At 42.0% G+C, this 24,864-nt stretch overlaps 1 protein-coding gene across 1 annotated transcript in view; it reads right to left on the reverse strand.

Moving 5' to 3' along the window:
• AGBL1 (AGBL carboxypeptidase 1) overlaps positions 1 to 18,778 on the reverse strand; it is a 224,748-nt gene extending 205,970 nt beyond the window's left edge. The window contains exons 1-6 of the mRNA XM_069026089.1: positions 18,771 to 18,778; positions 18,079 to 18,116; positions 9,186 to 9,394; positions 3,848 to 4,013; positions 2,825 to 2,898; positions 680 to 796 (exon numbers count right to left, since the gene is read on the reverse strand). Of these exons, the coding sequence (XP_068882190.1) occupies positions 680 to 796; positions 2,825 to 2,898; positions 3,848 to 4,013; positions 9,186 to 9,394; positions 18,079 to 18,116; positions 18,771 to 18,778 (612 nt within the window). The remainder of the gene's footprint in view (positions 1 to 679; positions 797 to 2,824; positions 2,899 to 3,847; positions 4,014 to 9,185; positions 9,395 to 18,078; positions 18,117 to 18,770) is intronic.
• Between the last annotated feature and the right edge of the window lie 6,086 nt (positions 18,779 to 24,864).

Genomic DNA, 24,864 nt, shown 5'->3' on the forward strand with positions numbered 1-24,864 from the left:
TTTTTTTAAAAATATAAATGTTACAGGAGGGTAAAGGTGGCCAATCTATCATGCAAAACTCCACCCCACCCTCATGCAGGAGTATGATTTAATCCCATTTGACTGCTTAAGGTCACAATATCACAATATTGTGTCTACAGGAGATACATTAAACCAGTGATCTTTTTCAGATTAATATTTGAAACAGGGTTTTCAGCTCTCCTAAATTCCAAAACTTGTAATGAGTGCAATATTCCCTAATTTTTTGTCCCAAACATCACTAGGAAAAAATTATTTGAACTGTTCATTTCAGTGGCAGTGCAATCTTCTCCTCTTCCTTCAAACCACTAGTTGACACTATTTATTTTTCACATCTCATTCTGATCTTGATATTGCTGTTGAAATTGCCAGCAAGGATACAAATTATCTGACAGATCTCTCATGTGGCAATTGATTCAACAGTGCTTACTTAATCTGCACCCAGAAAAATGTGCATCAAAGAGCATTCCTTTTATCACTCATGATTCACACCAATAAACTACTGCAAAAAAGTCATAATCTTTGGCTTTCCAGTCCTACAAGACTTACAGGTTCACTTTTGAAATAGCCCCATCTAGATATTACTTGTCAATACTCCCTTTCAAGTATTTCTTAAATTCTGGAATATTCACAAATAAAGGAAACTGCGCTATGATCATACCTGAAAATTCTGGGAAAGTTCTGCACACAGTGCTTCATATTGTCCAAGGTCTTCTTCTGGCCGGTCAAGCACTGGCCTTGACCTCAATTTATTCACATCTGTCTCCAAGTCATAATCCTACAAGAGCAGAATTAGAAGAGCACACGTATTACACCTGCCCCATGAGATGATCTCGACCATCAGTGAATTGAGGATAAGAGCAGTATGTGAAGCTTTCACAGTCAAAGGCTCCTGTGTATTAATGCACAGCCTCACCCATGTCAGATGCAAGAACCAAAGCCAAACTGTCAAGCAGTCAGCCATTGCATAAAAGAAAAACAAACAGGAAAAGCTGGAGCAAGAGGAAAGGATGGAGACATGGCATTGATGACTGGGCATTACATTACAACATTATTCAAATAATTCAACATGTCTAAGTGTGTCCCACCAAATGCCAAAGAAATTATTTGCTCCTGACAAACAGACTCATTTCCAAAGCTGTTATAAGAAGAATGAAGTACAATTGCCTGAATGCACCCATGCCCATGGCATTTCAAACCCTCAGCCCCACTTGGGTCACAAAGCAGAATCTGAAGTGTTGTTTGGGCTGAGATGAAAAGGCAGTGAAGACCTGCAACGAGCATGAGGTCAGCTGAAAAGGATTTGCCACTGAGAGCATACTGATGCATACATAGCTTCAAACTTGCTGAAGATTTGGATGGAAAAGAATAGATGGTTGATATGGTGACTTTTATTTTCACACGACTCTGAACATTTCCTGACAGAAGCAGAGAGCCAAGTTTCAGTTTGGTTGGTATTGCTAGCATGCATGGATATGTGTTATGTAGCTGTGAAAATGTTTGTAAATCACATCAATACCAGGAAACATTGTGCAAAACATCTCATACAAAAAAAAAAAAAAAAAAAAAAAAGGCAGTTTGAAAGTTCATTATCCATTCCCTGCTTGCTTTCCCTTTAGCAAGGTTTTTTCCAGGAGATATATGACCAGCAAACCAGACAAACAGTGTTTAAACTCATATTCAGAATAAGCTCTTAGGCAAAAAAAAACCCAAAAAAAACCACCAAACCAAAACTGCTTACATCTACTTGGTAAATCCTTATGAATAATGAAATAGTTCAGAAGCATAGAGGAGCTGTTACTGAATGAGTAACTAATTAAAGAAGGAGATAAATCTACTATGAGCCTTATTCCTAATGAGCATCTTGACGAGCTCTAATATTCAGATAAAAACAGCCAGACGGGGGCAAGTTAGGACAGTCAGATAATGTGTGGGGGGTTTTTCAACTTCTTTTTTTCATTGGCTGACATCAGTTTAATATTTGAGGAGAAAAAGGCAGGGCAAGTAATGAGAACTCCCTTTCACAGAAGTCTCAATCTTTTCTAATTAGACTGTATTTGCAACTTCATTTCTTTAATTTGCTTTCCCAAGCCACTTTATGTGGGTAAGACTTATTAGCAGCATTCACTACTTCACATTTGCATATGAGCTTGTTTGTATTTTCACAACAAAAAAGTTTGCGTCCTCATCCTCAGCTGGTAGAAGTTTTTTTGCCAGTTAGGTCACTGCAGGGAGACTGCTAAGGGAGAATTCAGAGAAGTATTGAATAATTCATTGTATTATTTGTCTGTGTGCAGAAGCAAATAAAGAAGGAATATAGGCTCAAATGCTCCAGCTGTGGCTTAAAAGAACTAACCTTTTCCTTAGAATGGGTGCACAGCCCAAATATGCTCTGATATGGGAATAAAGAGAGGGTTAGCCTTTCCTAGATGACAAATCAATTTTCCCTAAGTGCCATTTTCCTGGCATATGCCTAGTGGATCAAAGATCCACCATTTATCCCTGACTGTGTATGTGATTCTGGGCAGTCTCTGTGCAGGAACAGAGAAGTCACCAAACCCCCTCCACCATGCTTGACAAGCATGAAAATGAATAAAAGAAATGCAGGACACTTTTTAGTGAAAGTCAGTGCATTCTCTTTTCCTTTCAAGTACCCTCCTATTATCCATGAAGTGTGTTCACGTGGGAGCACATGGCACCTCTACATTCTCTGCTTGGATGGTCTTTCAGGGTGTCAAAATGGACAATGAAAAGTTTTACTTTCTGGTATATAGACAATTTTGGGAACTATGGCTCATACACCTACTTCCTCTTTACTCTCCACATCCTCGTTATCCTGCTCTGTTTCAGCTTCTTCCTCTCCTTCACTTTCACTGTCACCTGCAAAAGTAGGAAAGAAGCAGAGACCAAGGTATTCAACCTAATAACCCTCTCATACCCTGCAGAGAAATACATGTAAACCCTTCTACATGTGCCACACAGTCCACAATCCACCACAACCCTGATTAAGGCAAATCCCATTTGTTAATCTCATATAAATGAATTTGGCACTAATTCACCCAGTTTTTAAAGCTCTGTTCTCTTGGATTCAAGCACTGCCTTTCAAAACCATGACAAATGTCCTCATGATATGGATCCAACTCATTTTACAAAGCAATACAGAGATTTTCTGCTTGGCTGCAATGATATTACAGGATGCTCTTAATCTGTATTATCTAGATTAGGGTGTTTTACTGTTATGATTGTTATAGTCTTTCAGCATCTTCCACACGAAATTGAATGCAGCAAAAATCACTTATGTGTATCATGGAGCCTTTTCTGCAGAGTACCTATCCTGCCTGGGCTTGAGCTGTGCTTTTCAGCAAGGGCTCCCATCTTTTACTCATGCAGCCTGACTTCTATCTGCTTTTACTTTAGGAAGGGAAAAGGATAATAATTCTTGCAATTCTTTACTGAGAAAGCTGCAGGGCAGTTTTTTACCCCCCAAACAGCCAAGGCACAATTATGTCTCCCTCTGTTACTGCGGAGCAATGGCATCTCCAGCCTCTGTTATTCCCACTCTGCTCCATCATTTTTTGGATAATAGGAGAATTTTTTTTCCTTTTCCTTGCTCCTTTCTATCTTTTCTCATTTGTTCTCCAAACAGATTCTCCCAGCTTCAAGAAGACCTGGGAGTAATTTCTTCCCTCTTGAGTGACACTGTAGGTTATCAGATTAATTTTAACTGTAAACCTCAGGACTATGCCAAGTCTCCCTTCCCCAGATCCCACACTTAATTCTCATGTTATGCTCCTTTTCCTCCTACTGAACTCTCCCTTCAGCCATTTACCTTCAGATCCCTCACACTGAGGCTCAGTCTTGACATTCCCAGGAAGAGGGAAGGAATAGGAACTTCTTACAGTCTCCAGAGGCAGATGCTCCTTGGGGTAGCATTTTCTCAGAATATGAGTTGCAGTAGTTATGATAGGATCCAGACTTTTACAAGATAAACAGTCCTAGGAAAAAAAGGAGAACAACATTAAGAATAGTCTCTTACAACAGTCCTCCCTGTTGCACACAATCCCCCAGAGTAGAGCTGCTCTTCTGGTGAGAATATAATTCCCTTTACCACTCATGATTCACACCCATAAACTACAGCAAAAAGTCATAGTCTTGGCTTTCCAGTCCTATAAGACTTACAGATTTACTCTTGCAACAGTCTTGTCTGGTTATCACTTTTCAATACTCCTTTTCAAGTACTTCCTAAATTGTGGAACATTCACAAATAAAGGAAGATTCACTATGATTGTACCTGAAAATCATGGGAAAGTTCTGCACACATTGCTTCGCATTATTCACATTACTTCCCCTTCTTTTTATCACTAAAGAAATATGACTGGAACAGCAAGACCTCAAGTTCCTGCAGTCCATCTCTTACAGACATACAGGCTGGCACAGACCTCAGGGGACTTCCATCCCTGAATGTCATGTGGGAGACACAGAATCTCTGAGCTCTGCTCCAGGACACTGAAGTCAGGGTAAGCCGAAGGAAGCTAACACAGGTGACAGTAGCACCAAAGCAATATGGCTTTTAATATGGATTTAAAAATGCTTTGTGGAGCTCATGTGTATGTTTTGGCTGCCAAAACATGCCAAAGTCTGTGCTTCTGCACCTTCAGCACAACTATACTCAGAGTCATCACGCCAAAACTCACAGATATAAACTAAACACAGTTAACACCACTATTTCAGTGTATTCAGGGTACACAAGGTATTCTCAGAGAGAGAATTCCCACTGTACTCTATTGGCTGTAGTTAAACCCAAGAGCCATTTTGAAAGATCACTATATATTACCTAGCCATAAAAGAATTAATAATTGCAGCATCCCACAATTCCTGCTGCTATAATCCAGAGCAGGAAATAGAAAAGCAAGAATATTTAGAGCCCAGGTATACTTTGAAGGCACAGAATATTTTGTATTTTTGTTGTGCTGTTATGCAAGCGAACTCCTTAGACTTTTGTTGTAAAGAATACAAACCAAAATCCCCACAGAACTAAAAGCAAAGACCCCCTGGGACATCATAGAAGTGATGTATGTCTTCATACATCATAGTGTATGTCTTCAGTATAACAGAGTCAGGGAGTTTGGATAAAGGAATGATAGTGCTGCACAAAGGTGAAGTTGTTTAAAACCAGTGGGTGCAATTCTCAGAAAACCCAGCCCTTGGATTTGCCCAAATACAGCACATCCAAAGCACAGCCTCCATCAGAGTGACTGAGTGACAAGTGCAGTATCCTACCCAAATTCACAATTTTTACTCTGCCTCTCAGCATGTTTTCTTCAGTGGCTTGGAACTAAGGCTGAGCTCAACAGGAATGCAACTTAAATAAGCAGCACAAATGTGCTCTAAGGCAAAAGAGAAATATTACAATACATTCTACTGCCATTTGATAATTCTGCATCCCTGCAGCAGAGCTAAAATGGAACAACCAAGAGCAAAGAATAGATACTTCTGAGAGACCATAGTTAGGATTTGGGCTGGACAAAAAACTCCGAACAGTCCAAACATTCAGCAGAACCAGGCAGAAGGCCAAAAGAACATAACAAAGAACATAAAATGACCATTGGAACACAGGTCCTGCCTGACTAACCTGATCTCCTTCTAGGAAAAGGTGACACTGTTTAGTGGTGGACTTGGCAGTGCTGGGTTAATGACTGGATTCAATCCTAAAGGTCTTTTCCAATCTAAATGATTCTGTGATTATAAAGTACTTTATTATAAATCAGGAACAGGAAAATGGCTGTATTGGGGTTCTTTAGGTTGTAGAGGATTTTACTCTGTTTTCTCATGTATGATTGAACAGCATTATAAGATTCAGTGGGATTAACCAGGATTCCTGTAGGGAGGCTAGAAAAAAATCATCTAAAGCTGACATGCTTACAAGACTCACTACAAGAATTTTAATATGTATTTCTCTGGCTGTTTGGAAAGAGGGGGACAGAAAAGAAAATTATGAAAGCATCTCCAAGGAAAGTTTTATTATGGGTAGAGCAAACACCAAGAAGAACTGGTTTCTATTTCTGTTTCAATTTATTCACTGCTTCATATGGTTGCCTTTGCTTGGTTGTTAAAGGAAAGATTAGGAAAGCTTGTCTATATGTGGGAACAGGCTAATATTCTTAATAGACTACTAGTTTAGTTTACTAAAGCTGTTCAGTTTTTGCTAAAATGGTGAGCACAGGACTGTTTAATTGCCTGCCTTGGGACAACCATCTTAATTCACTGCCAAGTGAATTTAAATAGTCAAGAACAAGGCATTTTCATCCAGACAATGAACTTCCACACTTGGAGTTACTCAATGATGCTATTTGAAAGTCATATTTTTCTTTACAGCAAATTAGCTCACAAGTACAAACAAGCCTTCAGATACCTTAGAGGGAATTTGTGGGACTGTTTTCATTACCAGTCATAAAGTGCTCTCTGATTCCAAGGTAACACTGTTTACAAATGACTAAAAATTATTACATCAGTGTATTGGAAAAGCCCTTTTTACTGACACCTGGGAAGAAGACAGGAGACTGCTTTGTATGTGTGTAAGCTATCCCATTTATTTTATGGTGGGATAATGTGAATGAGGGAAGAGTAAATCCTTAGCTCAGAAAAACTCATGTAAAGCTAACCCGAATTCAGATCTGCTCTTTAATCTCCACACTCAATCTCTTCTCCACTGAACCTGGAATAGATCAGATATTATGGCATGTTATACATAGGAAAAAAAAGGAGGTTTCAATACGACAGTAAGATAAAAGATAGCGATGCTAATGGATGCTCCTACTGACAAACAGAGTGGAATATAGGATAATATTATCCTGAGTACTATGGGAAGGTTAAAGAGAAACAAGACAAGTTTAAGAAACCAGATGGGAAAGTGATAAAATAACAAGATAATGTTCCATGCAGCATCTCTCCAAAAGCACATACAAACCTGTTTTCTTCTCTCAGAGTAGCAGCTCTGTCACTGCACACAAAAACCAACCAGTGCTAATGTGAATATCCCATTTAACTGTCAGGAAAATCTAAGTGCACCTAGGAAAAAGGAATGGGAACAGAAAGTACTTCCTTTCCATGAATGATTTCATTATCTAAAATTTTTTTATTCCAGGTAGACGTTGAATTCAAAATACCTCTAAATTCCCCTAAAATATCTCTAAACTCTCCTCAAATAGAGTACCAGTAATTTCTAATCCATGTGAGGTGACAGTTTTTGAACTATTGGCTCCTCCTGTAAAGACATAAGCTTAAGTGCTATTAAAAGCTCAGGTATTTCATCTGTCCATCAGCCCAGACAATAGGCAGCCAGAGAGGATTCAATTGAAATTCTACTGGAGTTTACAACAAACCCATCTTGCCAAAATGGTTTTCATTTCAATAAATATATCTGTATAAGAAGAAAAAAAATATTTAGAAGTTTTAAAAGAACTTTTCTAGACAGATTTTAACACCTTAAAAATCTCATTAGCTGCTCAGAGTTTGATGCAGGTTAATCACCACAGCCAGCAAATTCCCTAAAGGCACCAAAATACTGCCCACACAAACAGGCATCGCTTTCCCACTCAGGAGGGGTTTGTCTTGTCCCGTCTTCATCTCCTCCTCTCTTGTTACAGCCTGTTGTCCATCTCAGGAGACAAGATTTCCCATCTTTCTATCATGAAAATTATGAAGATTTTCATGGCAGCAGCAGCGTCTACCTCAGGTCAGAGTAGGGAAGAGTGAGACCCCCCCTAGGGCTGCCAGACTCCTGCCAACGCTTCACATCTTGGAGAGACACTGCAAGACTGACAATATCCCAAAGAAGCAGTGAGAAAATATTGAGCTTTGAATTTATTAACCTTGGTAATTTCTTGTCCAAGGTCTTCCTAATAGCACACACTGGGAAGAAAGCGAACTGGAGGCCCCTGAAGCTCTCATTTCCGCTCCACTTCTGACCTTTGGAAGGATTAGCATGATCAGGGCTTACTGCAGCCTTAGCATGTCATTTCCTGTTTGCTCACCCAAGGTGCCCCCACGTTCACACTTCCTATGGAGTTGCTCCCAGGCTGAGCTATCAGATGGTGTTAGCTCAGAAAGCTTCACAGGCTGTGGAAGCCTCTTGAGAGGGAACGAGCCAACATGCCCCCTCAAGCAGCTGCTTCCATCTACCCTATTCACATTTATCCAGACCACGGACTTCTCATTAACAGGGGCCATAATACCTTGGGAGGTCTGCTGGCTCTGGCCACCTCATCCTACCTAAAGAAATGGTCAATTCCTCACGTGGAAAGTGAAGTGAAAAAAATCCCAGAAGCCTCCCATACACTGCTAGTGAGAAGTGACTCAGAAGAATCCTTCATGACAGTGATGGGGAAGGGGAAGAAATAAACACACTAGATCATAAGGCAATGGATTTTTTTAAGGGAGAAGGAGGCAGGCTTTTCTTTCTGATGGTTCTAGAGTGAGATAATGCATAGCCAGTAAGAATGAACGAACCACTCCTATGGAATCACACAGGTCTACAATGGAAGGAATTTCCCTAGTCACTTCTCCAAAGCAGGATAAGGAAGCATTTTGCTGAGAGACTGAGGAAACTCTCACTGTTCTGTACCCACCTTTTCTATACCTTACAGGCATCCCATCCACAGGACCACAGCATCTTTCTTGAACTCACATTATTGTCTCACAAGATTAAAATTTAACCACCTGGAAAACTGTTGATGGATGTTTCTCATTAGGAAAGGCTTGGCTAAATGAGCAGTTTGTTTAAAAGGCTGATTGAGTGGAATTATCTGGATATTGTAAAGGAAAATCTCACAAAAGACCTAAGCAATTCCCTTATAGAGATATTGAATTATTCTTCAGGAGAAGTCCAAGCAGACAGCAGGATGCACAGGGAAAGAGAAAAGAAGCACTAAAAGCATAAACTAGAATTCCCATGCGTCCCATAGGAATGAAGATTTGTTTTAAACTGAAACATTTCAGCTTTTCTAAAGTACTAACAGTGTAAAAGTCAATATTTCTTAATGTTACCAGTTTTTTCATCTATATGTCCTATCCTGAATTCATATAAGGATGGCATTTCCAGCAGTGGGATGTAGAACCCAGCACTAACCACCAAGTCACCTCATTTAAACACAAAAAGCAGCATTTACCTGCACACTTGTGAAGAGAATCTCCATTCCCCGGGAACCAAGGAAAGTCTCCCTGCCCAGCTGGATGTTGGTGATGTACTTTAGGCAGAGCAGGAGACCCCTACGAATGTAAATGCAGTTGTTGGAGACATCATTGCGATGCCAGTCTTGGTAGAGTCTCAGCAGTTCACCCAGGTAGCCTCTGTTCACTGCTCGGCGGCTGTTGGACTCTGAAAAGGAGAGAAAAGGCTGAATTCAACTCCTTCCTCTTTGATACTTGTGGCTACTCAGTGCTGGAACTCAGACTTTAGTGCCTGCTCATTCTGGCTTAATGGTCTTGGTTAAAAAAATTTTTTACCTTTTTTTTTTTGTCATTTAAAATGTTATTTGCTAAACATGAGCTATGTTCTTGGAATCATACATTAAAAAAAAAGCAGCAGTGTCCTGTCTGGAAACAGGAATCCCCCCACATGAACCAAACCATGAGCCTCTATCTCCTTCCAAGTGCTAATAAACTTAATTCCAGTTGCAGCACCACGAGATTTTCTGAAAGTACCAAAGCTTGTGAGGAGTGAGAAAAGCTGAAGAACAGTAAGAGTAGTCAACAGCATAAAACCTTCACATAGGGCTGCACTTCAGTCCTGAGAGAACACCTTGCTGAGATCAACAAATTCAAAAACCTTGTGGCTGTACAGTCCTGTCACAGCCAGAGAAATTATGTTTAACGTCTAAATGTATTCCCACAAATACCTGTATAATGAAAGCCATGAATCAAGTGATTCTGAAAACCCACAGTATTTAAAAATTAACAAAACACCAACATGAGCAATAGCAGTTTGGGTTTCTTTTCTGTTGCTTTCTGGCTCCAAGATTTTAAAGGTCACATTCAGATAGTGTTTAAAGACTTAACTGCATAGGCAAGAAAATTTAAAAAAAAATTAAAAAAATAAAAGCTTTATAAAAATATAAAAGGGGACCTATAATATTCCCTCAATCATGTAGCTCCAGGATATCAGACTACAAGGAGAAGATGATAAAGCTTGTCTTATAATACAAATTCTGCTGAGTACTCTAAAACATATCCCTTCACCTACTGCATTCCTTTTCCTGCCCCTCAGGACAAACATGAAGCCATACCAGACTCCAGGCTCTCTCCCTTCAAACCAACCCTGCCTAAATTTTCCTGACTGGTCCTGACATTCCTTGCTGTGACACACATTAAAAGCTGTCAGGAGCTCAGTAATCAACTGAGGGGCCAGGTAGCATATGTAAGGCAGGAGCTCAGCTCTCTGAATAGCAATTAGCATTTGCAGCTCACAACAGATGGCTCTTGGTACCCAGAGCTGGTGGCTCCAATCCATTTCCAGTTCATTAAACAAAGTGCCAGAGCCTCTCACACCTGGAAGTTTAAAGCCATCAGTGGGGGGGTTCACGGGACAGGAGAAGAAGCTAGAGGTTAAGTGGGAGAATAGAAAGATGCTGCCTAAAGAAAAATCAGGAAGAGAAGGGATAGAAGGAACAAGCAGGAAGCAGCATGGGCAGCAAACCTAGATCCTGGTGATGAAGTAGAGACATTGAAAGGGGAAAGAAGTCACCTGAAGTCATCTCAGTCTGCTCTCTGCAGCAGATTAGCAAACCCTTACCTGGAGGAGGGACTGGGGGGTTGTTCTGCTACCTGGCCTGGTCCTGCAACTTTCTCTACCACTGGCACCATCCAGCACCCGCAGCCCAGGTTGCCAACTCATTTTAATGCTGCTCTGCATCTTCACACCACCCTGCTGACATGCCCCTGCACTGACCTGCTGGTCCCACAGCTATTCCAGTCCTACACAGCTCAGCCCAGGCTCCCACACCTTGGCCTGCAGCTCTCCAGCACTGCCTCCCCTTGCTGTCAACCACCTACACTAACTCTGGATTCTGAGGCTCGGTGGTTGTCAGCATGTAGAAGGCCACCCTCCTCCTTTGACCTTCACTCTATTTCTGTTTTTTATTTGACTCTCAGCGAGAAAACTTTAATTGCTTGAGAATCCCTTATCAATCCCAATGATTTTATTCATGATTTCCTGTTAATCCTCAACCAGCTGTCATGTTTACTAACCTGCAGGATAACTAACCCCTTAAATCAGTCAATCTTCCTTGAAGAATTACTGAGGAAGCTCTGTAAAAGTCAGTGAGTATATAAAACATGACAAGAAGAAGAGAGTCGGGGAGCATAAGGTAGGGACAGTTCAGATCAGACTCAGAGCTTCCCTGAGCTGTTCAGGGACAGATGAAATTGGACCAGATCTGGGGTTTTATAGCCTCTAGCACTCAGTGCTTGAAGTCTAAGCTTTCTGTGTCAAAGTCAATAGGAAGAGGGAAAAACTGGGAAGAACTGTGTGTAGAGCTTCTTAGGGAATTTACTAAAAAATGAAAAGAATTCTCTCAAAGTGTTCTGTGATTTTTTTTCCCCCCCCGTCACATCTTTTAAGACAGATTTCCACATTTGAATCTCAGCTCCATGGGGACCAGAACACACAACTGTCCTATGCTTTAGTTTTAATACTCATTGAAAAGCATGGAGGAAGGTGAGCAGAATAATTTTGTCCTTTCCTCCCAGGTTTTCTGTAGTATTACCACCTTTAGGATCAAAACAGTCACTTCTCAAAATGAAGCTGAGATAGTCTATTCTGTGAGAAAGAGATGGAGAGGCAGGACTACAGTTTCCTGAGCCCTTTGTTCAGAAGCAATGAGAATTAATTGCTGAAGGGGCAAAAAACACATTCATTTTGTTTCTCCTGTCTGATTTCATTGATTCTCCTCTGCTCTCCTGTGCTGTCAGTGTTTTTCTTAATTTTTTCTTCCATTTTTTCAGTTCTATAGTCAATAAAGTAGTGAATAAATGAAGGAGGAAGTATGCCAAGATCTCCAGAAGGCAGAATGGAAAACGGAGGACTCTCCACCTGTCTGTGTCTGTTGGTCTCTCCATCTAGGGAGGCACCAGCATGGGTATCTCTCTCTATTTTGGCACAAATACAGATGGTGGAAATGAATCATACAGGTACAAGCAGCTACAGCAGCACTGCACAGATTTGCAGGCAGCAAGGACCACCCCTCCTGGAGTGAGTATGCACAGTCTGTGTGGCAAGTGGCAAAATGCCTTATGTCTTTTGACCCTCTTACTGATATTCTTTAGTTAGGCCCTTTCCTTCTCCCTGGGTATGGTCAGTGGCCAGTGGAAAGGGAAGTTTTCCTACCGTGCAGCTTTCAGAGGTGCCCAGGAATGGTGCTTCCTATTTTGAGTGAACTGAAGGGACTCCTGTTGTGTGAGGCCACCAGCGAGAATTCAGCACCAAACCCAAAAAACCTGTTTTGGCTAAAGACTGGGCTGATAAGTGGCCAAAACTGCATTAAGAGAAAAAAAATCTGACTATACATCAACCACTTTAAGCTATAAATATCTGCAGCCATCAGAAGAGCTCCCCCTTCACAGCAGCTGGATGTGTGGCAGTGACCTCCCCTTGAGCAAGGACAGCTCTCAAGGTTACCCCTCAAGGCTGAGGGATCCCTTGCCTGACACCAGACATGGATTTGTGTCATGGATAAATGGCTATTTTTGCATGTGTGTGACATTCAAGACACATGTAGTAGAGCTTACATGATCATCTTTGTATCCCATACTAACCTGAAGTGCAGTAAATTGAGTATTGCCCCTCAATCCATCTGCACTTATTAAATATTTTCCACATCCAGCTTTATTGATTAAAACTAGACTACTACTAGACCAGATCTGTCTGAGCAATCTCTGACCCTTCTCCTAGACAGTCTGTCTTCCTAATCTTATTCTGGCATCTCTGACAGGGGAGCACTGTCTTCACCAACACCCCCAAACCTGTCCCTGGCATTCTATTTTCTTTGCAAGAGTTTCAGTTCTGCCTGATGAGACCGGGGTGAGAGGAAAATGCTCAATGCCTTCTTAGTTTCTCACATTTCTAGAACTGCCCCTCAATTTGTGGCTTCCAGAGAAGTGCTGCTTATCAGTGAAAGTCTGAGGGCTGCAGCTCAGAACATGTGAGCTGAATCATCTGTGCATTCACCAGAAACATCTGACACGAATCTCCAGCCAACATGCAGAAGCCTCAAATGGTTAAAGTTGCATCTAAATTAGCAAGGGAATCACACTAGAAAGAAGTCCCCAGTTTTGACAGAATTCTTGTTCTGTGTTGGGGTACAAGGACAGACTCTAAAGTCAGGTTTACAGCCTAGTAGATGAAAGCCCCGTGACCACCAGTGCTTCTGTGGACATTTCTGAAGCCCTCTTTGCAATCCAGTCCCCTTTGAAGTGCTTGCCAAGAACATGGGTACCACTGGAAAACATGCAGTGCATTTAATCACAAAACTGAATTACAGTCAACCTGAAATATGATGAGCAATGCACTGCTTACCAGGCAGAACAAAGAGATATTTATCTTTCTGTCTATCTGCTTAAATCTCTTTGTTGATGCCACTCAGCTGATTCATTATACCAAGAACATACTTTGCTACAGCTTGGAGATAAGAATACTCTGCTAAATTAACCCTGTGGCCCCTAAAGCAGTGAAAGGAATAAGAAAAACTCCAACTTCCCCCCTTTGCTCTAGTGGCTGCCCCTTGGGAATGAAAACTACAAGATAGCTCCTACAGTAAAGAGAGCACAGCTGTTTTATTTGGTCATTGAGAGGTCATTTTTGCAGAGAAGAGCACAAGGGCTCCCTATAGAAACAAAATTAATTGCGCCCATGAAGAAACTGAGTCACACATGAAGCACTGGGATCACTTCAGTGGGCTCTACAGAAAGAAGCTGGTATTAGCTCAACTCACGTTGGAAGCCAGAAGACTGCCCTGTAGTTTTGCCCTAAATTTCCCTTTTCTCCTTTGCTGTTTGATTTCACAGGATTTTCTGGCTGCAACTCATCAGAAAACCATAAATAAATAAATAAATAAATAATAAAAAATACAGTAACACAAAATCTACAGTGTGATTTTTTTGCCTGAAGTGATTTGAAAGAGCTTTAATAAGGATGTCAGAATTTGGAAGACTTCCTCAAATTCAGGCACTAAATTTTCTGAAGCCAGATCCTCACTGGAGGCACAAACACTGCCCATGCCAAGACAAAGAGGTAAACAATCACTATTACAGATGTCAACAAGAATAATGCAGGTCCTTGACACTTAGGTTTCATTACACCCACCCTGAGAGGCAAAACAGCAGGAAGTTGCCATGCCCCAGGAGATGAAAGAAACCTTTTTCTCTGGAGCACTGAGTTACTTTCAGTTTGGGATATGTCTGTGAATGAAGAGTCCCAGGGAAGGGAATATAAAGGACACTGAAAAATTATTTTCTTTCCCACAAAGCAGCTCTTCTCAGAGAGATAAAAGTATAGATCAAGACTACTTGCTTTCTGAAATTGAGGAAGAAAAGACAGACACAATGCTTGGTTTAGATTATTATGAAAGGAACTGCAAAATTCAGCTGCAATCACAATACCCTACATGAAGTGATCATGGGTTTGAAACCAGACTGATACTGGAGTTTGAACCCAGAGATGGATAATAAAGACTTAAACTGATGAGAGATGGGTACCTGGTGCAGTATTAGGCAAATCCCAGACATGGTGCTGTTGGCTACAGGAAATGGGATGGTTTAACAATGGGGTGTTTTGACTCGAGATCAAAGGCCTGCCTCACTAGATCTTTGTGAAGCATTATGAATTCTGATGTAGAGTACAGGCCTTTCGCACACCCTAATCTGCTTCTGTGCTAGAACATCACTTTCTGCTCCTCAGAGGTACTTGCCCCTCCTTGATGCCAACATAAAAGGAAAAGAACGACGGTGATTAATTTTATCCCAGCAGCCACAACACAATCCTTATGGTTCGACAAAAAAATAAACGTGGGTGAAAGATTAAATAAAGGTTAGTTGATGAAGACGTGGACTAAAGAGTAGGAAATGAGAGATGAAAGTCTGTGGGGGAAGACAAGAGGATAAAGACAGCAAAAGGAGGAAGATATAGAAAGAGAAAGGGGAAAGGCCATCAGCAATAACTGCTGTTAGCACACAGAACTGCCTTGATGAAATAAGCACGATCAGGAGGTCACCACAACCTGTCTTTTTAAATTGCTCATTACAATTTTACCAGGCAAGCACTGCACCAAGGGCCCTGCCTGTTTCCCCAGCCTTTTCCCTCAATATCCGCTCAGCCAATGCCTCTGAGACCAGCTCTAGCTAATTTCCTTAAAGACATGCAAGCTGGTAATTCTGGGAAGCACAGATAGTCGGGAATAACAAACACGACCAAAATTAGATTAAAATAACCTGCTGATAAACAAATTACTCACCCAAAATACACATTGGATTAGGCACGGTGGGGATCCCTATAATCACATCGCCACCGTGTGGCTCCCGGTCCTTCACATCCCATCCAGCCTCAGCACCCCTGGCATGGGTTTGTCTGTGCTTGGATAGCAGGTGTCCAGTTCTATTCCGCTCTCCCCAAACTGGGAATGGTTTGCCTGGTTTATTCTGGGGTTTGGGTTCACTAAAAGCAATAGGCCCCATGGCTAAGAGTGACCTGGAGGGCATCCCACACCTCTGAGTGCTGTTCAAACAGGCTCCAGCCCCTCCACGCCTGGGGGTCTTGAAGACACAGGAGTGTTCAGCAACGAGCTTCTCAGGCCCTAATACAGAGCTGATTCAAGAGATGAAGACAGATGTACAGAGAAGAAGTAGAGCAAAGCCCAAGGAAGCTGGAAGACTGCAGCATGTGCATATTTGGACAAAGAGGAGAGACTTTGGGAAAGTTGCAGTGCCTCATCCCACATTAGTTTAGCTATCAGGAACTGCCTTCTCCTCCCCACCTGGGCTGAAGTGAGCATCTAGAAACTGAAGAAGGAAGAACTGGAGAGAAAGAATGGACAGGAAGAAGTAACACTGGAGAGTTTGACTGTAATACAATAAAGAACAAAAAAACTCTTGATGCTCTCATGACCATTCAGCCCCACTATAGGTATTTACCAAGCAAGATGTTCAGCCTTTGTAGTAAAGTCAGACAGAGTTAACACGGTGGACCAGACAACAGATATTAAAAAAGCAGTGAGGCAATGGAGGAAGAACTTGCTGTGAGCTGTTTTCTGTGTGCACGTGGGCATGGCAGGTGGGGAACAGCATGAAAGGATTGGTAAAATACTCTGGGACGTTTGCAAAGAGCTAAGTCAGGAGTGAGAGACTGGCTGACCATCAGACAAGAAATGTCTTCTCCATATCAGTAATCTGAGCTTTCACTGATAGAAAGGTGCAGCACTGCCATTAGAAGGGACTTAAACTTCTACTCCTCTTTTATTTGCCATCTCTTTGATTATCACCACATGACAATCACTGGAAACAGGGATGCAGGACAACCAAGGTCACTCATGTCTCACTGAGTTTCCAAGCCTCTCTTCCCTGTTGTGGATGAAGCACAAGTTTGTTGTGTCCCATTGCTCATTTCTTTAGACCAGACTTCCCCCTCTGAAACACAACAGCAACAATTTCCCAGGTCCATCTGGACTGGCAATTTTTCTTACACTGATGTCTCTTTTCCAGGCATATCTTGCTTCTTGCAGTTATGCACCTGATAAGTGAGCATTTAGCATCAGCTTCTGTTAGGAAGGAGACAGAAGCCAAACAGTTTCTAGCCAGCCCATGGCTCTGCAGGTGGACAAAATCTCAAGTAGAGCTTATGGAAGCCTGAGATGAAGATGGATGTTTCTGAATCCATCAGGGAGACACACTGCCATCTGCCTGCTCCCGTTAAAACTACTGTGTGCATTTCCCAGCAAGCAGGCTACTGGAATTCTCAAAAATCCTAATAATCAGTCTACCACTTTACTACTGTAGCACTTTTTAGGATTCCTCCCTTTAGTTTGTATCCCACCTAAAACATGTTCGAGTGCTTCTGGGTGCTTTGCTTTATCCCCTGTTTTCATAAGCAATTTTCATGCTACAGTATTCACCAGATTTGATCCTTAACTTTCCAAGAACCCCTGTACCACTCAAATGCACTGAGGCCATGGCCACAATTATGTTAACCATGACAAAGAAAGATGTCCTGGTGCAATCCTGAAAAAAAATTCATCACTTTTCCAAGCATGGGGAATTTATCTCAAGGAACCAGAGCTGTTTCTCAGATCTCCTGATCCACACTTCCCAAAAGATACAACCTGCTCATTTGTATGCAGCTACAAGAGCAGTCTGCTCCAAAAGCCTGGAGCTTCTCATGCCCTGAACCACAGGGCAGGGAGAAAACCAGAAGACATTCTTGGCCACTCAAAACTCCAGAAATCATCCCAAAACCACATTTCAGGCTGACTTGTGGTACGTGGTGCTCCATTTGATTTTACAGTATCAGCCCCATTTCCTAAATTCCAGCTCTACTGCCTTAAAAAGAAAAAAAAAGTTAGCTGAAAATAGATTATGTCTTTTCTAAAATCACTTTACCATTCACAACCAAACAACACTGGTGTTATTCACATCCTTTTCTCCCTTTCCATGGAAGCAACAACAAATTGGGAAGGACAATAAGCCTTTGTCGCTGGCTGGAAGAATCCCCATCTCTCCCATTGTACCAAGCCCCAGGACAACCAACGTTCTCTAAATACCAAAAATAAGGGTCCAGCCTGCCTCCCTGGGCAGTTTGCCCCTGGGAACTCCAGGCACCATCTCCCACAGGGCTGGGGGAGCTCCAAGAATCAGAACTGGTATAGGAAACTCCTGCACTACTGCCTCTTTCCTATACATTGTTCTTTGGGACCAAGGGATGAGGGAATACCAAGGCAGAATGAGGTTCAGCAGGATCATTTTGTCCAGCAGCACAGCACAGAAAGGAAAGTCAGAAAGAATACGAAGAAAAAAGCTTACTTGATTTCAGCAGAGCTGCCAGAGCCCCAATGGCTGCCCTGGGGAAAGAAGAGAGATGGAGAAATAATGTCAATTTCTTCAATAATTTTTGTAACCTTCATCTTCACAGTCTTCTGGGCCAGGCTTCCCAGATGGTCTAAACTGACAGCTTATGATGGACTTTGACAGAACTGCAATGTTTTACACCAACAGAGGATCCAGCCTCTGCAGCTGACTCTGTTATTCTAAAAGACCATTAGCCCTCTAGCTTTACTGTTACACTGATTTGTAGTGACCATTAAAATTTAAAGCAACACCCACATATCCAAAGTGATCTACCAAGTCTTTAAACTGCTGCCCCAGAGCTTTTTTCTTTGTACCAGAGACTCAGCACATGCCCACTCCAGACACAAGTGCTTCTATCTGCATCAGATGATAACTTTCATATCAAGCTGGGACATTGATGTCAATATTTCCAGCAAAATCCCACTTCTTTTTCTATTTCCCCAAAACAAACTTCATTCCTATCCTCCCTCCCAGCTTTAACTGAAAACAAATTTCTTAACTGAAACCACGTCTTGCATTGCAGGGGTATTTAGAGGGCCCCAATCAGAGGAGGACTTGTAAGAAAGGTGTTAAATCTCTGCAGTAATACTGCTTGCAGTGAGAGTAAGGGCAGAGACAGACATTTCTGAGGCCCTTCTTGCCCTTACCTGCACATTTCATTGTGCAGGTAAGCAAGTGAACGTGCCTGAGCTAGCACAGCACTGGTTTGACTGGGAACTGGTCACTGACATTTGCAGCTTGAGAAGCTGAACTGAGACATCATTGCTCCCCAACTTCTGGAGGCAAGTTCCTTCCTCATGTGGTAAAATCTCCATCCCATTTGTCTCACAGAAGACTTTCTTTTCCAGTCATGTTCTGCTGGAGCAAGATCCCTGTTCTAACCTGGCTCACTGCTGTGAAGTTAAGTGCCCAGAGCTGATTAAATAAATACAGCTACGAAACCTCCATGTGCTAGGATTCCTTAAAATGTAATCTCTTTACAAACCAATCCCCAAATAAAATTGTATTGCAATCCATACTGAGCCAATTATCATCCTGCAGCAAATAAATATTTTTTGTCACCAAGCTGCTGTTCAATGTGTCCTAACAACAGGTGACACTAAAAGAATCAAGAGCTGGTTCTTGCTGATACTGGGTCAACATTTCTAACCAAAGTCATTGTTTCATAATGAAACTGTCAGAGTTCAACAGCAGCTTTACAAACTGCAAAGAAAATGTGCCCAAATACAGACAGAACAGGAAATCACTAGCTAAAAATCTCATTAGTGGAAGCACAGCCATGCTTTCATTACTTCTTTAGCTCCAACTAAACAGCAACCATTCAGATGGTGAAGGAATACTGTCATCTCCCAGCTATTCAGCCTGCTCAGACAAGGAATATTCTACAGCCACTTATCACTCAGTCTCTTCCCAGGTTTAAAGTCTCGGACAAAGTAAACAACTCTAAGCAAGTTAAAATTCCACCCAGAGCATCTCCCAAAGCTCACACTCCAGTACGTGCCTTTAAAAAGAGACTGCTCTACATACCTATATTTTACAGGCCTAATGTGATGTCTCAATCACACGCCAGAGCAGCAGAGCAATGAAGGAATGACCAGAATATCTCTGGCTCCAAGCAGAAGAGTTCTCAGAATTTCCTCTAGGCATCTGATTTATTTTGTAGATGCTTATGAGCATTGCTAAGAGTTTCAGCAGAGCTACACCACTGCCATAAAGTCAACACTGCCAGCAAACTTCCCATCAGCCAATCAATCAGCAAATCTGGATCTTCCAACACTTTTGGGGGGACGGTCTGTGAGCCACCTTGTATGCAGACAACTTCATTCATCCTCAAAGGATCCCAGAACTCCCAGAGCATGGTCTCAGACAGTAATCTCCAGTTCCTGCTGCCTAGGTAGGGTCTAGGTGCAGGCCCAGTAGACTGACCCCAATGATATGCCTTGCTTTAGAACAAATTTTGAGAGAAAAAAACATAAAATACATGAGGATAAACTGCAAAACAGGAAAATAAGTTTAAGTGATAGAACAGACTTAGCAAGGGTAGATTAAGCCAGCCTAACTCAGTATCTTTCTTTGATAAGATAAGCAACTTTTTCTACACAAGGGAAATGTGGTAGATCTAATTTATCTCTACTTCAATAAAGCATTTGCTATGGTGCTACACTGAAAATTATTAACCAAGATGGAGCACATGGGGATTAGTGTAAGAGTTACAACGTGGGAAAGGAATTGGTTAAAGACTCAATGACAGGAGTTGTGCTGGAAGAGGAATTATTAGTCTAGAGGGAAGTTATGTGTGGAAGTCCTCAAGGATCTTTTCAGACTGATCTTATTTCATCTTTTCATTAATGACCTTGGCACAAAAAGTCAGAGTATACTAATAAAATCTGCTGACTGTGTGAAGTCAGGAGCTGCTGCCAATAGAAGGGAGTTCAGAATATCTTTCAGGAGTAACGAGATGTTCTTGGGTTCTAAAGGAATAGAAATGTGATGAAATGTAATAGTCAAAGTGCAAGGTTAAGCATTTAGGGTTTAATAAGGATTACTGTTATGAGCAGGAGCTCATAATTTGGAAATTAGTAGAAGGACACCCTGGATATATGAGCCCATTAAGGGATGAGGACAAGCATGACCAGCAGGGTGACAACCATGAAAAGGACAGATCAGGTCTCAGAAAAGCCACTGCCAGTGGAGAAGGGGAAGCATGAATGTTCTCATACAAGGCTTCACCTGAACAGCTGTGTGCAGAACTCAGAAGGAACCATGCAGAAATGTGCCAAGGAAATCATTATGGTAACAGAGACATAACTCATTAGGAGTCTTAAAGATCACAGTTTAGTCACCTTAACAAAATGATAGCCAAGAGACAACTGGATTGTTCCCCACAGACACACTGGGTGACAGAGAAGTAAACACTGAGGGAGGCAGAGAGCTACTTAGGCTGAGGAAAAAATTTGGCACTAGGACAAATGGATATAAAATGGCCGTGAATAAATTTAGCTGGAATTGAAAGGATAGGTTTTAAGCACTGGAAAATGAAGGCATGAAACATCCTCTTGGCAGCAATGGGACAAACAACCTAATGACTTTGAAAAGGCAGCTTGGATTGCTTATAATGGGACTGCCAGGCCCAGTTGCCAATGAGGGAAGGGTCTGAGAAAAGTGACCCAGGAATACTGCATCCCTATAGCCTTACATTTTAAACACAGATATAACGGGAATGAAATGAGAAACATGCATTCTAAGTGCAGAGTTAATCAGCCAGCCCAGAAAAGAGCAGCTGCACCAGCTTAAGATGAAGTCCAAAGAGTCCAGTGTCCTGTGGCCAACAGTGCCAAGGAAAGCAAGCAAGGCCACAACAGAAACAGTTCTAGGACTTGAAGAACAGACTCAAACTCCAGCAACTTGTGGTCCAGAGATCCCATAAGCTAGCAATGGTGCCTTTGGGAGGGGTTTCAGCTCTTAGCTGATTTTGCTCCCATACATTTGCCTGGGAATTTTTGAACTTGTGAAAACTCTTAGCATTCATAATTATCCTGGGAAAGTACTTCACACCTACATTGTGTAGAGAGTCAACTACCTGCATTTGTTTTAAGTTTGGACTTTCAATCAGCATTGTAATTTGCACATTAAGTCAAGTGTTAGCCATCCCCAAAATATTACCTGTCTTTGATGCTGAACAAAATCAAACATACAAAACACCCAATGGGAACCAATAAATCATCAAAGAGAAATAGAAGCAGAATAAGGTTTCACTGAAAGCAGCAGCAAGACCATTGAAGCATCAGTGGGGCCACAGCAAGCCAGGAAAACAGTGTTTGTGATAATACCAGCACCTCTTAGCACCATGTGGCAAACCAACAGCATCTTTGCTGGCATCAGGAGGTATGATGAGATGAGTAAGCCCAGGACAGGAAGACAGAGAGAGGAGTTCATAAATTGTGCACAAGAGCAAGGACAGGGCTGGAGGAAGATGAGAACAGGAGGAAAAGTTTAAGAGCACAAGAAAGATGACTTGATGAGCCATATGCCAGAGAATATGATAGCATGCCCAGAGCAAATATCTGCATTTTTCTCAAGAACTAATGGAAGGGAGATGAGGTGGAGAAAAAGGGATTAAGTCATTAAAAAACTTGCCAAATCTGTCCAGATATCTTCCCCTGATTTTCTGTGGTAATACATTAATAAAATCTTAGCTGTTTTGTCAAGTCCAGTGTATCCCAAAGAAGACTCATTTATATATAAAAAAAAAAAGATGTGCAAATAAAGTTGCACTATCTTATAAAGCATAATAATAAATGCTGCTCCATAATCAGAAAACATTAAAAACTCCCTGTAGTAGCAGTCGAGACAGCCGCTCTGAAGAATGGAAAACTTTGAAGTGTTTCCAAGTCAGCAGCTTGGATATCTGGGCAGGAGTACAACTAGCAGACAGATAGACAAATGCAACTTCCAGATCCTGTGCTTAGGAACCAGCAGCAGCAACAAAGAAAAACTCCATGTCCCAGGCCAAAGCACAATTGGATTATCCAGTAAAACCAGGCTGTTAAAAAGCCTGGACAAAGGAGTCCTGTGCCCAGGTCACCTTTTCAGATCTGAGCTGCCAGGATATTTTTTTGCTGGAAATCACTGCAGGCAGAGGTGCCTGAAAGCCAAGATCTCAGTTCACAGCACAAGGCACTCTGATGGACAATGCTGGGCCTCTGTTTCTGTCTCTTGAGGAAAACAGAAGGACTCCTGGAAATGCAAAACCTCACTCTAGAAGAGATACATGGTTGACAGCATGGAAGGATTTTAAGACTCACAGAACACATTGATGTTGGTGCACACCCACCCAGGACTAGCTTGGAACTATGGACAGGGGACAGCAGAAAAGCCAAAGACTGGACAAAAAGGGCTCTTCAGATCAGCCCCCAAGCAACTTAACCATCCCTCCTTCTATGAAATTGTGCCTTCTACATGCTAAAACACAGAACACCCTCTTCAAATCATTGAATGAAAGCTAATGACTAGATGATTTATTATAAGCCTCTTCAACCTGATGCCTGATTTAATTCCTTATAGCATTCATACCTGGATGATAAAGACATAAAGCACTATTTGTATAGAAATGTAAGAAAAAGTTCCATCCCTGCCTAGCAACCCATGTTGCTCAGCTCCTCTTGCTCTTCACCCTGCTATTTCACATATACTCACTTGTTGCTGTCATGTTTATTCATACCAAAAGCAGTGTGGGGAAAGGACCCTGAAATATGTATTTGTACAGCACCTGGCACAATGGATCCCTGACTCTGAGCTCGAGGTATCACAGCTTACAGGCTTAAAGTCCCTAAGCTCCCACAGCCCCTGTCTCCAGGAGGAATTGTGTCCTCAAGTGTACACATTATCTGGCTGCATTTTGCCTCAAACCCCTGGGACTCGTACTTAACTACTGGAATTTATACAGTCACAGAACCACTCACTGTAAAGACAATTTCCCATTTGACAACTGAGAGACATTCAGAAACAACACATAAGCACCACAGCAATAGGTGCTTTATAAATCCTACCAGAAGGTAGATCTCATCCAAGGCAGATGCTTTGAAAGTAGTTTCCCTTGTGGCCCAGAAAGAGAGATCTTAAATATGCATGCACTTGCACAGTGATTTGTTTTAAAGACTTAAATCCAGCAGCTTCACATGTCTCGGAAATATGGGTGGGCAAAAGCTGCTTATGCTGCTGGCATTTTCATAGCATTGCTAGTCTAGGACTTATGCAAAAATACCCACCATCTTGTCCTCTTTAATTCCAGCTTGTTAGCAAGGCATTAAAACTTACACTAATGGCAAAGTTTGCTTACAGTCTGCAATGTCCCACACACTGCCAACAGGTGGAGTTTGCAGATCCAGCTGTTGTGCACAGATGTGCTTTCAGTGTAATGCTGAAAGATGAGGGGGAAAGAAAAGAAAAAAAAAATAGTCACACACTACTTTTCTAATGGATGCATCCATTCCAGTGACCAGCATGCCTCAGTTCCCAGGTTCAGCTGAAAGCCTTCACTGCAGTATCTTCCAAACTCCTCTGCCTGCTCTGCAGCCTCTCAGGTTAAAATCAGTGAAAGGGTACAACCTTCCAGCCTCTTTCATCTCTGCCTCCCTGAAAGAGCAGTGACTCCAGGCTTATCCTCCAGGCATCCTTACAATTATCCTACTTTCTCTTGTGTGCAACAAGTACAGAAGGAGAGACAGCTGTATCCTAAAAAGTCAAGCTACTCTTTACAGCTCTAAATTAAATTAGCTTCAAAGTAGTAACAAAGAAGAACAAGGTACATGAAATGCACTTAAAACCTCGCCAAAAGAATGCCCAGGCGTTTCTTTCAGTGCAGTGCAGAGTTGGCACTGCCTCCCCAGGCAGAAGCCATACCTCAGAAGATTATGTCAGCTCCCTCTCCAGGGTCAGATGTCACCAATATGGCTGAGGCAGGCTGTGACAGCTTGTCATTCACATCAAGATGAAGGGGCTGGAAGGTTCACAATCAGACAGTATTCTGAACATATTCATCACCCAGGCAGTTCCATGGTGACAGTGTGAGAACCCAGCTCTCACACCCCAGGGACATGTGTAAGAGGACTGGGAAAGGGGCTCAACACAATCCTTGATTGATTAAGAGGAGTGGTGAGGACACTCATTGAGGCCACATCTGCTAACAAGCACCAGCAGAGCCCTATAGAACATCTCCTACACAGTTAAAGTGTGTCAGGG

Source organism: Aphelocoma coerulescens, chromosome 10, assembly GCF_041296385.1.
Source record: "Aphelocoma coerulescens isolate FSJ_1873_10779 chromosome 10, UR_Acoe_1.0, whole genome shotgun sequence".
In the NCBI taxonomy this organism is placed as follows: Eukaryota; Metazoa; Chordata; class Aves; order Passeriformes; family Corvidae; genus Aphelocoma; species Aphelocoma coerulescens.